The sequence below is a fragment of the Arachis hypogaea genome, chromosome 16, assembly GCF_003086295.3.
Source record: "Arachis hypogaea cultivar Tifrunner chromosome 16, arahy.Tifrunner.gnm2.J5K5, whole genome shotgun sequence".
Lineage (NCBI taxonomy): Eukaryota > Viridiplantae > Streptophyta > Magnoliopsida > Fabales > Fabaceae > Arachis > Arachis hypogaea.
In genome coordinates, this window is record NC_092051.1 from 147,872,215 (window position 1) to 147,885,903 (window position 13,689).

The window sequence follows — 13,689 nt, forward strand, 5'->3', positions numbered from 1 at the left end:
AAAAATATGAAGAAAAATTGCAAATATAATAAATTATAAAATCTATTATATATAATCATTTTTCTAGTCATAAGACATCCAATTAATGTAGCAAATATAATAGAAAATTCAGCAAATAAACATAAGACACATAACATAAAAATTAAAAACTTAAAAGAAAGACCAAAGTCATTGTCTCATCGTGTCTTTAAACTAAAGAATGATGAAATAAACCATCTAAATTCTAGCTCTCGTCAACTTGGTTCCCCCTTTGGAGCTACAGGTTGTTTCCTTTTTCTATTTTGTTGTCTTCTCCTAGTATTTGCCATAGGCTCATTTTCCCCCATTGCTTCAATTCTTCTGGAACGGACAGCAGCTGCAGGATGAGCAGAAGCAGTGCTAGTAGCATGACCAGCAAAGGCAGAGGCAGAGGCAAAGGCAGAGGTAGGGACAGGGGCAAGGGTATTAGAGACGATGAACTGAACGAACAACAAAGAAAAAAAGGGAATGTATGTAACATTGTAACTACAAACCAGAAAGAGAGAAAACTGTGGTGATGAGCGGCGGCGACCACCAGCGGCGACGGGGGGCGACCACCAGCGGCGACGGGGGGCGACCACCAGCGACGATGGGCAGTGACGAACGGCAATGGGAAGCGGCGAAGAACGGCGCCGACGGCAGGCACAGAGAAGAGATAACAGAGACGGAGAGCCGTTTTTGACGTGAATAAGAGAGGAAGAGAAGTTTTTGAATAACAGAAGCTTATTAGGGTTACAGGTATCGTTTAGGAATTCCTAAATTACCCAATTACCCCCAATTTTTTTTTTCAAAAAATTCGAAAAAACCCCGCCATTTCCGCCATTTCAATGGCGTTCCGCCATTGCGCCACCACAATTGCGGCCGCCTTTTCACCTGCCGTGAAAACCACGTTGCGGTGGCCTCTGCATGGCGGTGAGGCCAAATTCCATCACGTCATACCGTCATGGCGCCGCCATAACCGATATTTTAAAACATTGGTAGTAATATATAAAAGAATTAAGCAATGTTATTTGAGCTTTTGATTATTGATTAATTGTGGAATTCAGGATATCAATCTTTCAATTGTTGTTTAAATCATATCATGCAATGTATTATTGCAGAGCAAAGTTGAACAACCCAACCAAAGAGACACTCATACTAAAGTTATTGTTTTTATAATAATATAATGAATCGCCAAGTTTTGATTCATTATAGTGAATTTTTCTAATTCGAAATGAGTAAATTATCATCGAAGTTCAACAATGTATGAGGAAAAATTTAGATAATGTTACAATTTTATATTATATATACTAGAAACAAAAATCTAAAAACAAAATTTAAAGAATTACATCCAAGATAACTTTAATATGAAATTTTTGAAAGTAAAAGTTGTTTAATAAACTCTTTATTTTAGGCCCTTAATTAATTTAGTGATGTACCTGGAAATGTTGGTGAATTTAGAATCACTTGGGGCAGATCAAAATTGACACCCTTAATTGAAAGATACTTGTTGATAATCATATTCTCTCTTTTTTTTTTCAAATGGTTTGTCGGCTCTCAATTTTCTCATTTACAGTATGAACAGGATAAATAATACAATATAAATTATTATATTCTCAAATTATGTATTTAAGTAAATAAAATATTTAATTTATTTATTTGAAAAAAAAATTCCTCATCTCTATGGTACAACCGTACAAATGTTGGCCATTCCTTTGTTTTTTTGTTTTTTTGTCACGGGCCATTGCTTTGTTACACACATCGGTTCCATTTTGGGTCAGACTGAATTCCTTGATATGTTGGCATTCCATGAGTTTTCATGAATAGGCCTTTATCACAATCCAAAAGTATGTCCTTAAAATCGAAGCTAATAGCATGAAACATAAAATCTTGGTTAATCATTTTTTTTTGTAACAATAACAATAAAGTCTTACCTTATTGGTTTGGGTCGATAACATAAATCAAACAATGTCGTTGTGCTTTATCATATTATCATATTTATAGTGAGACTAATAAGTAGAATTTTTTTGTCCACCTCATATAAAGTTTTTTAGTTTTTTCTCTGCCATTTGTCACCTGTCTACTTTACATCTCATCCACATTTTTAATCAGAATGCTTTGTTGATATTTTTTTCACATGTTCAAATTACTTGAGACGAGATTCTACTATCTTCCTACAATAAATACTATTCTAACTTTTTTCTTATATTTTCATTTCTTATTTTGTCCATATATGTGTAGTCACTCATCCATCTTCACATCTTTGTCTCTGTCACAATTAGCTTATATTTATACTCTTCTTTTGCCGCCCAATACTTTATTCTATATAACATAGCCGGTCTAATGGCAACGCAATAACATTTTCTTTTAAGTTTTAGAATTAATTTTTTTGTCATATATAAAACTAGATACACATCACCACTTTAATCAACCAGCTTGTATCCGATGTTTTACATCCTCTTTAATTTTTTTCATTCTCCTATATGATAGGCCTAAGATAGTTAAAACACTTTACTTATGGTAAAATAATTTTTTCAATTTTCACTTCTGTATTATTATTTTTTCATCACTTACCAAATTTGCATTCTATATATTGTCTTATTGTAGCTTATACTTAAATTATACCCTTCTAAAACTCGTCTTCATAAATTTAGACATTTGTATGAGTAAATTAAAAAAAAAACTTAATATTAGAAATAGTTCATCACACTTGATCTTTAAAATGGAGTAATGTTTTTTTTCTCCGTTTATCCCCAAACTTGACTTCACAAATAATTTAAGATGGTATAGTAATTTATTGATCCATTGTGGAAATTCAATTATTTGGCCAATTGAAGGGAAAATAAAATTCTCAATTAATTAATTCATTACTTAATTAAATGGGGATAAGGTTTCTTCAATTCACCGTCCAGATCAGAATCAGAGGGGGCATGTGTCCATGTCCTTGTGTTTACAGGGTTTTTTTGGCTGTTTATATCTTTATTACTATCTCATCATATTTAATCAAAATATCTTAGTTTCAATGATATGGAATATTAAATAATATTTTATTATAAAATTATCTTTTAATTTTATTAGTTAGACAATTTAGAATTTATAATTAAAATTTAAGATTTAAAATTTAAAATTCAAAATTAAAAAAATTAATTAATATTAACAATAAAAAGTTGACTTTCTAATCAAACTCTAGCTTAAAATCCAAAGGCAAATAGTCTAGATATTAATTGTATATCAAATGGGTAAAAAATAGAATTAGAGGACTATACAAAAATATTATCTTATGGGCAATATATTAATATTAACTGTATATAGATCAAATTACACCACTAGCTAGGATATCTGACTTCTGTAAATTCTTATATTTTCAGTTTTCACCAACCCCATAAAAAAAGTTTTTACCAAGAATATATCCGTTTAGAAAAACATGTAGTTTTTGGAGCCATGCATATATATTCAGTAGAAATTATCAAATAGAACAAATTAGCCCTGCAAACGTTGGAAAAGATAAAAATAGATACATATCTTCTCTGCCAATTCTGAACACATAGCACAAATTTAATTGAATATAGATAACATGGAAACAAAGAAAACAAAATTGAACCCTAAAAGGAGGCAAGAGTATTACAGAATATAGTAGTAGTTCAAATTTCATAGAGAAGTTGGATTTCATTTTTCATTGTGAAGTCATTTTTTTCCAGATATCCCACCCCCACCTGATGACAAATGAGAAATAATGATGGGACCAAAAATTGAAAATGATTTAATAAAGTTATATATGAACCCAAAATAAATGTAGAGATATGTACTCCAAATTGAGTAAATATTATTTGTATTTACATATATAATCACAGATTTTAACTGTAAATAACATTTTCTTATTGGTTTAATGGGTTTTACTAATTAATATGCCTTAAAGAAAATTGTCAAGGAATGAAAAGTATAATTTTTATGATATTATTTTAAAAAAGTCAATATATAAAGAAAACTTATTATTTATTAATTTATTAATTTTTTCTTTTTTTTGTATCATTATTTTTTTTTATATAGGCTTCCTTGAATGAAACATGGCTCATCCATAGGAGACACCCCCATTTTATTCTCTATCCTTCTTATTATTGACACATAACAAGACATTCAAAATGTTTTACTAGGTCCCCTATATGTATGGTCCTATGTACATTATTACTGAAGAAAAAGTATGACACTGCTGGATTTGGTGTATATGCATGCATGTGTACATCAACCATGTTTGATAAATATAAATTAAAATGTGACACCATATTTTTGGGACCATTTCTGATACAATTCATGCTGCATGTTTTTTGTGGGGACCTTCCCACGTACAAAACCTTCATATAAAAAGTCTTATATATATGAAAACAAACTTACAAACTAAAATAGATTAAATGTTATTAATAGAAAGTATATATTTGACTTTAAAAATAAATAATATGGATCATCATATGCAATAAAAATTACAGTTTTGAGTGAAATAATTGAAGAATAAATATGAATGTAGACGTCATGAAATTATTTTTAAAAAATTTTAAATTAATATAAAAAAGTTATATGAATAATTATATCCAACTATAAATTATTGGTATGAATTATGCAATTATTAATCAGTGATTCTGACAATAATGTCACCCTCTCACCTTGACTTATATAAAATTATGAACATGTGTACATGAATGAATTCATGGAGCACTATTTTCCATTTGAATTTTATATATATATATCACCTAGCTACCAAGTACATTCTCTACAATATTAAATCCTTAAATAGATTCAAAGTTTAATTTAAACTTTAATAATGAGATAAGACAATTATTATATTATTGAAAAATAATAAAAACAGAAAATATTAAAAATAAAAAATATATTTTCTTAACTTGTGCTAAGAAATATATATATATATATATATATATATATATATATATATATATGATCCAGCTCATGCGCAAGTGCTTTCTCGAAAGTATCCTTTGCTAACTTTTGGTGCTTAGGATGTCCACAATAAAATTTTTGTAATCATATTTGTTGACTAATAATAATGTCTGTAGAATATGGATATATGGAAACAAAAATTAAAAATAAAAATGTACCCATACAATTGAAATGGACCTTACCTTTTTTTTTCTGTTAAAAATTAAAGATTGATGTACATACATGCATCTTTTACTTTCCTATATTTTTCCATGGGAATTGGTAGCTTTTTGACCACCAATAATCTTATTATATTATTATATAGTTTCAACCTTTTGTTTCTCATGCAATTCGGTTTGTGGTGTTTCACTTTTATTATATGTTATCTTTTCCTTTGACAAAACAAAGGTAATTTATTTACATATTAGTTTACTTTGGCGAAAAAAAAAATAATAATAATAATAAAGGGAACAAAAAAGGTGAAGAAATTGATGTTCCCTTTGCACTGTTTAAAGAATAATTAATCACATAAATAACCCTGTTAAATGAAGTAAAGAAAATAGATTTAAGAAAAAAAAGTAGAATTGATGAGAGTGATTTTATGCACTCCTTTAAATTTATTAAATTAAGATAATTTTAACTATTCTCTTATTTATGTATTTAATTAAAATTTTTAAAATTTAAATTCTTTAAAATGATAAAACTTGAGACTAATATTTGCTATTAAATCCACGATAACTTCTTTTATAAATAGATATAACCAAATTGATCTAATAATGTTTGTTATTTTACTATTGTTATCACTTTAATTTGGCATTTTTCACTTTAAACTTTGTATAATTTTTCATATTTTAAATTTAAAATACCAATGATATGATATGCGTACATCGGGCACAAATTAAACTCCGCATTAATGAAGGGAAATTTTGTCGTTCACAGTTCACATTCTTAATTGGCTCTCTACATTGAAATCACTAATTAGAAGCAGCAAGCAGCTATGGCAGCTGTATTCAACAATCTGATTACTTCTCATCCAACAACCATTAGTATTATCAGGCTAAAGAATATTTTTTTCTTTAAAATTTATTAAAATTTTAAAAATGTTTAAAAATTTTATTTTATTTTAAAAGTTTTTATTTGAATATAATTAAATATATCTTTAATAACTAAATTAAAAAAATTAGGATTAATTTAATAATAATGCATGACAATTATATCTAGTTTGTTTGTGTTGAAGATTGTTCTTATAAAATTGTTGTTGAATTGGTCTTAAATTTTTTAAAAAATTAACTACCAATAATATATTTGATACAAATTGAAAATTTTTGAGACAAATTAAAATTAAAACAAAATAAAACTTAAAAGTATTTTAAAAATTTTTAACAAATTTTAAGAATAAAAAATCACTACGACAATATAGATTATTTTTTAGGATTATATGTGTCAAAAAAATTAAAATTCGTCAAAAAAAAATTTTTTGACACTATTTTAACTATGAAAATATGTTAATAAATTTTTTGTCAAAATTAGTATTTTTAACACATAAGTAATTGTAAAAAAAAGATTAAATCTTATTTTGATAAATATTGGCCGTAAAAAATAATTTGTTAGAAAAATTTGAGAATATATTTTTTGTGATACTTATTAACCGTTAAAAATATTATTTATTTTGACACTTATTGACCATAAAAAATTCTCAACAAAAAATGAGATGAGATCTTGAAACTGAAGAATAAACTGAGATTTTGAAGATGAAGAACGAGTAGTGTGATCCCAAACCGAGAGCAATGTGATGCCAAAATTGACAGAGCTCAATGAAAAAGAAGAATAGTAGAGTAAATTAAAAATAAATGAGTGTCAAAATTGAGGAGTAATTTTCTACAGTCTAATTATTTATCAAAAAAACATAAAAAATTTAACATTTGTAATATTCGTCAAAGATATATATTAATTTTTACACTTAACTATGGTGATAAAAAAACGTGTTAAAATAACTCTCTTTTCTTGTAGTGGATATACTTTTATTATTATTATTATTATTATTATTATTATTATTATTATTATTATTATTATTATTATTATTAAGACTAAAAGGTATTATTTACCCTTAAGACCACTACATTATGTAACACTCTATTATTTACCCATATAATAATTTGCATAGTTAAAAACTTAAAAACGTTAATTGATGATTCCATGCACAAAAGACAGCTATATTCCCAAAACGAGTTTAGAAATATTTCCAGCTTTCCGGCACTTATTATTCATTATTTTCGTCCTATGTTTTTTTTATGGTCACAAGAAATCAAAGATTGCAATCGAGAACAACATGAATGGCACACACGTGTGGGAAAGCAAAGAGCTTCATAATTAAAACGATGAACATACACATAGCTGGTTTAGTCCTCAAATCATTAATTTTACAATAAATTCTTACATGCTCTTAAGTTATATATTTTATAAGAATAAATATAGAGAATTAGTTTTTAATTAGTTAATGTTTAATTAATTTTTTAATTATTATAAATTACTTTTTTAACTCATTTTTTTAAAAAAACAGGATCTACAGTTTAGAATAAAATATTTAAGATTGATGAATTAAGATTTAAAATCTAAAATAAAAAAAAATAATTAATATTTACTGAAAAAAATAATTTTCTAATTGAACTCATTTTATAAATATTTACTACTACCTTTTTCTCATTTATATATAATACTTAAACTTTATATTGGAAAAATAAATACTTATAAAATAAACATTAATTAAATACGTTTTAATTAAAAGGATAGAACTATTTCTATTATTTTCCCACACCAAACACAGAATCACTTTGGTCCCAATGTCTCTCTTTGGAATTTGGATTTGTCAGGAATTATATAAAAGAAAAGAAAGTTACATTAACTTTTAACCCACAAGACATCATCTTTTAATTTTGAGGTGTCCACAACCAATTATGACAAATTAATCAAACAAAAACTTTAGTGCTAAGAATATTTGCTACAACCCACTTTTCCTTTTGCCTTTGGAAGATGATCAAAGATAAGAGAAAAAGGTTTATGCAATGATTATGTTGTGTAGATTGAGGAACACATTGGATACAAAATGAGATAATATGATCAAAGGTTATGCCTCTTTTTGCATTATTGTGAAACATGAGCTGGTTTTTGTACTTAGCTATATGTGTCCACTATAAAAAAGTTGAAACTATTAAATAAAGCAAATTCAATAATGTTTTAAGCTATAATATATATAAGCTAAGGTCCACACACACCATTCCTTATTGTCAAACATCATTTCACACATTTAATCATTTGGCCCTCTTGTAAATAATAACTATTAATTAATTAATTTCCCTCCAAAAAAAAAGGTAAAGTTTGGAAAAGGTCTTTGTAATTGTTCCACTAAGATACAAAACATGACATATATAATTGTGGCCCCCACTAGCCATAAAATTTAACTAATCCGATTCCCCCAAATAAAATACATATGCTTAATTAATAATGTTAATTACTTCAAAAACAACCTCCAAATAAAACCCTAGGGTTCAGTCCAAGCCGCAAAAATGGGCATGGGAGACATAGTAGACCTAATTTGAAGAGGCGGTGAAGGGAACCAAGAACTAACAACACTAGTAGTACTAGTATTATTGGCAACAATAATAGGGCTAACAACATTATTATTATTAACCTTTTGATGAAACACATTTTGGTGATGACTACTATTGTTGTTCTTGTTCATGTGAACGGGGCTACCTTCTCTTGATGAGTTGCTCAAACTTGTCACTAGTGAAGATGGGTTTGAAAAATGAGTCCCTCCCATATTAGGGTTTTGAATGCCAATTAGATCTTGTAGGGTCCCACCACCACAGAAATTTTGACAATTTCTATAATCATCATTAAATCCAATCTTCTTCCATTCATCTGAACCATTTTCAATGTTGTTGCTGTTGGTGTTACAACCTTCAACTTCTACCAACTCCTTCTTCTTGTTGATGTGGCTTGTTACAACATTGTACTCTAGGGTTGTTGCCGGGGCCGGTGCCGGCACCGCCTCGATCGCCTTCGGCTGCTCGTTGTTGTTCCTTCTGGCTAATTCTCCGGCAAGTAGGGTGTTACTAGCCATGATCCTTTCAACATCATATCTTGAAATGTCAAAGTTTGTGACTGCATTCACCCCACGGAATTTGATTGCAGCCACATCATATGCTTCTGCTGCTTCTTCTTGAGTACCTTAAAAAAAATTAATAAAAATAAGTTATTTCATTAATTTACACATTTGAGCAAATTGCCATATTATGGCACACATATTTTGATACTATATTTTATTATATTTCTCACCATCTACACTATATATTTGCTTTTATTACCAAAATTTTCTAAAGTAGTTCTAAATTAAAAAAAAGGGAACAATCTTAGAAAATTTTAAAACTTTCATGAGACCCATTTTTTGGTTGAGGAATATCCTTGTCTTTTTTTTATCAATTACATGAAAAAACAGCCTTATAACAAAAAATTAAAAAGTGAATTGTTACTGTCCAAAGTCAGCCTTATAAAAAGAGCATTAATCAAAGTCACAACCCACTGGCATCAAAACAAAGTAAGTACCCCCCAATATATATATATAAAAGAAAAAGGTTACTTTAATTTTAGGCATGCTAGCACCTTATAAATTTGAATGGCAAAATCATATGTAGTAATTTAGTACGATGAATTTGATATGTAACACTTTTTGGAAGTACTTACTGAATGTCCCAAGATAAAGGTCCTTATTTCCCGCTACTCTGCCTATCCTTGCTTGCCATCTCCCATGTTGGTGATGCCTAAATAGTAATTAAAATACCTTTCATTAATTACATTTATTTAGCTTTAATTAATTCACAAGTGCTTGTTTATTTGGTTTTATGGATTTGCATGCATAAAAGATTAAAAGGAAAAAATCTTTGTTGTTAATAACAATACAAAAAAAAGAAAAAAAAAAGAAAAAAAATTTCATGGGTCTATCTGATTTGTGTGTTGATTCTCTATTTTCAAAATATGTAAAGTAAACATATTTTCAATGTTACTTTTTTTTAATAAATACAAAGAATTACTTTTAATTAATTAGTTAACTTTTTTATTATAAAATTATATTCAAACTATTATTTTTTTTAGAGAATTTATTATTTAAATTTAGGAATTGGAATTCAGAACTTAAACATTTAAAATTTAAGATAAAAAAAATAATTTCAAAAAGTTAGCTGATATTAGTTAAAAAAAATGACTTTCTAATTAAATTTTACTTTATATATATGCACACAATAAAGTAAAAAATATTAAAAATGAAAATTAAAATTAATTACAAATCAAATAATGAGTCATATTAATTACAAATAAAAAAGTATTGATAACAAAAATATACTGAAAATAAAACCAAAAAATTAAAATAAAAACAAAAAACAAAGAAACCCTTTATTTTTTTTAGTCAGTTTCATAAGTAAATATTTGTTTTGTTTATATCAAGAGTACTTTTGCATCTATCAAACAATAAATTAATCCCAAACCATCTACAAAGTATTCCAAATTCATATAAAAAAGGGTAAAGGAGGAACCACACTAACCTTGTCACCCCTCTATACATTGAAGCTCCCCTTGAAAATCCACTACTTTTTCTGTAGGGCAATCAACTCATCATTCATTACAATAATAATTGGAATATTTTAATTATTATAGCTAAACAAACATAATATTATAATCAATTAAAGAATATAATTAGTATTTAACATGTACCTTCTCAAATGTGCAACATATTCCTGCCTGTTCATGTTCTTCATTTCTTCAAGTTCATTTTGGTAGTTTTCAAGCTGTTAAATTTAAGATATATATTTATATATATAGTAAGAAGTATTCTCCAATATTTAAAGTTATTCTCTAGATTCCTTTTATTTATGTTTAATAATTATTTTTAAATTTTTTTAATACAATGTTACAAAATAAATATGAAATAAAAGAAAAAAAAGAATAATAATTAGAATAGAAACAAAACAATAGAATATACCGGAAAGTTTATGTGTGTTGAAGGTCCCCAATACTTAAGGGCTGCAAGATCATAAGCCCTTGCAGCTTTTTCTTCCATATCATAGCCACCTTTAATCAATTCACATAAAAGAAAAAAAAAAACACTTATTAGCATTAGCAATCACAAGAAGCTAAGAGGGTTGAAAATAAAAGTCTTTGGTTAAAAACTTACCCAAATAAACTATATCATGCAACGTTCATTTGATTGAATTTGTAATCCACAGTGTGAACATTGGATATTCACAAGAGAGAGTTAGAGTGGAAACTGGAAACAGCTCATAACTATGCATACTAATTGGACCAAAAAATATTTGCAAAAGGGAAAAAAATAATGAATAAAACCAATTTTATTTTTTTCACTAATTACCTTGTCTTCCTTTCCTAGTTTGCCCTTCTTTTTTGCAACTATTATCCCACAAATGTGCTTCATATCTTCCGGTCCATCTATGCCTAATAGAAGAAAATTAAAAGGAAAAAATGTTAAAAAATAAAATAAAAAACAAAAAAGCAAAATAAAAGTAAGTTTTAAATAGTTGATAAAATTAATCATGAAATGAAAGTGAAAGTGAAAATTTTGACTAACCTTGTTACACCTCTGTACTGTGAAGTTCTTTGACCAAATGTCTCAATGGATTTCCTATGAACAGTTTGCTTACTACTATTATTGTGTCCTCTCTTATTATTCTTTGCAACTTCCACCATGGCCTTGCAAGAATTTGAAGAAGAAGAACCTGCTGTGATCTGATTATGATTATGAGTTGTTGAAACACTTACATGGCTTGATGATGATTGAGAAGTAGATGAACAACCAGGACTCATTGAAAGACTTAAAGTCTTCAAATTCCCACCTCCACCATTAACATTCACATTAACACTTTCCACCATTCCATTATTATTATTGTTATTATTTCCATTAACCCAGTTTCTGATGAAGCAATTATTATTCTCTTGTTCTTGATGCATTTGATGTTGATGATGATGATGATGAGGTTCCTTTGTTGTTTCTTCTTCTTCTTCTTCAACAAATGGTAGAATGCTAGTAGAACCATCATTGCTGCAGCCAAGTGCTGAATAGTATTGATTCACATCATGATCATGTTCATGATGATGATTATTACTATTATGCCCTTGCTGCTTAAAAGGGTCTGAGAGAATAAGGTCCAAAGAAGAATTAGAAGAACAATGTTGTTGTCTGTTGTTGTTTTCAGCCTCAGAATTTTGATGATGATGATGATGATGATGGCTATTGTTGGTGTTGGTGTTATAGTAAATGCTGTCTAAGCTTAGAGCCATTGCTTCTCTTTCATGTTCACCATATTCATGAGCTCCCATTGTTGCACCACCTAGAAAGTCCTCAAGCTTTGGAGATGAACATGAAGAACTTGGCACCATCACTTCAATAAAACCCAAAAAACCAAAAGAAAAAAAGACTAATTTTTAATACCAAAAACACATCAAAAACCAAACTTTTTTCAATACATAGAACTTAGAACAACATATTATGAAGATAAAACAAAGAACATGAATTGGGTCCTAACTAACCTTGGGTTTGTGATGTAGTGAGAGCTTCCATTATGCAGAGTGAGCCATCAGATTTGAGTGGCATCATAGCCAGAGAAGGAGAAGAGTGAAAGGGAGAAGGGTTTTCAGCATAACACATTGTTGAAGAAGCATTATTCAACTGTGAAGGTGACAAGTAGAATAAGCTACTTGGTGTTGAGGCAGTGCTTGAAGGATGATGAAGATGATGATAATACTGATGGTGATGATGATGATGATGATGATTATGATTATGATCATTGGGAACCTCCATTTTCATGTTGTGGTGGTGGTGGTGGGGTGAGAGAGAGAAACCCATCAACCAGTTATGATTGTTACTATCATCATCATGATTAGTAGTAGTAGTAGTAGTAGTATTGTTTCCATCATTCAAGAAAGACTTCATTTTTCAGCTTCTTCTTGTTTCTCTTACTTGAAAAAGCTTTGAACTTTGAACTTGGTTTTGCTACCAATGTGTGGTGTTGTTTTTGCAGCAAGGCAAGTCAATCATTGGGTGCTAAATCAACAAATCATCATCATCATCACATTATCACCAACCCAAACAAATAAAAATAAAAACAAAATTAGTTCTATTTGCATACTACTACTACTAGTGCTGCAATATGAAGACTTGTTTTTTGTTGTGTAGCTAATGGATGAAGCTAAGTTTTTTTCATTTTTTTGTTTTTTTTTTTTTGTTAAATCTCGAAGACCAAAGAACGAAGGAAGTGTGTATGGTTTTGTATGGACTATGAAGTGGTGATCAAAATTTCACATTTCTCACACAAACACAACAAAAGTGGTGTCTTTGAAAATAAGCAAAAAGAATGAGATTTCCTATATAGCAATGCATGCGCTAGTGCTGGAAGCAACCCAATTCATTCCATAGGGATCTGTGTATCTATATATCGAAAATAAAAAATACTATATATAAATTAAAAATCTTTGATTAAATTAATCCTTATCATCATCTTAATAGTTATGAAGTTTTGGCCAAATTTAATTTAAAAAATTATAACTAAAATTAATGTTACATATTTTTAGATGTATGTAATAATATAAAAGTACAAAATATTATTATATTAAAAATATTATCAGATAATAAAAAATATAACATTAATTTTTTTTACACTGTTATAATAGTTCATTGTTTTATATATATGTTTTATTTTA

The 13,689-nt window shown here is 28.1% G+C and overlaps 1 protein-coding gene across 1 annotated transcript; it reads right to left on the bottom strand.

The window, feature by feature from the left end:
* Positions 1-8,297: 8,297 nt before the first annotated feature.
* LOC112697720 (uncharacterized) lies at positions 8,298-13,230 on the bottom strand. The gene is made up of 8 exons (XM_025751025.3): positions 12,520-13,230; positions 11,561-12,371; positions 11,345-11,427; positions 10,958-11,046; positions 10,690-10,763; positions 10,521-10,571; positions 9,667-9,743; positions 8,298-9,153 (listed from the first exon to the last, which is right to left on the bottom strand). The coding sequence occupies exons 1-8, from the start codon at positions 12,920-12,922 to the stop codon at positions 8,462-8,464; spliced, it is 2,280 nt and encodes a 759-aa protein (XP_025606810.1). The 5' UTR covers positions 12,923-13,230; the 3' UTR covers positions 8,298-8,461.
* Between the last annotated feature and the right edge of the window lie 459 nt (positions 13,231-13,689).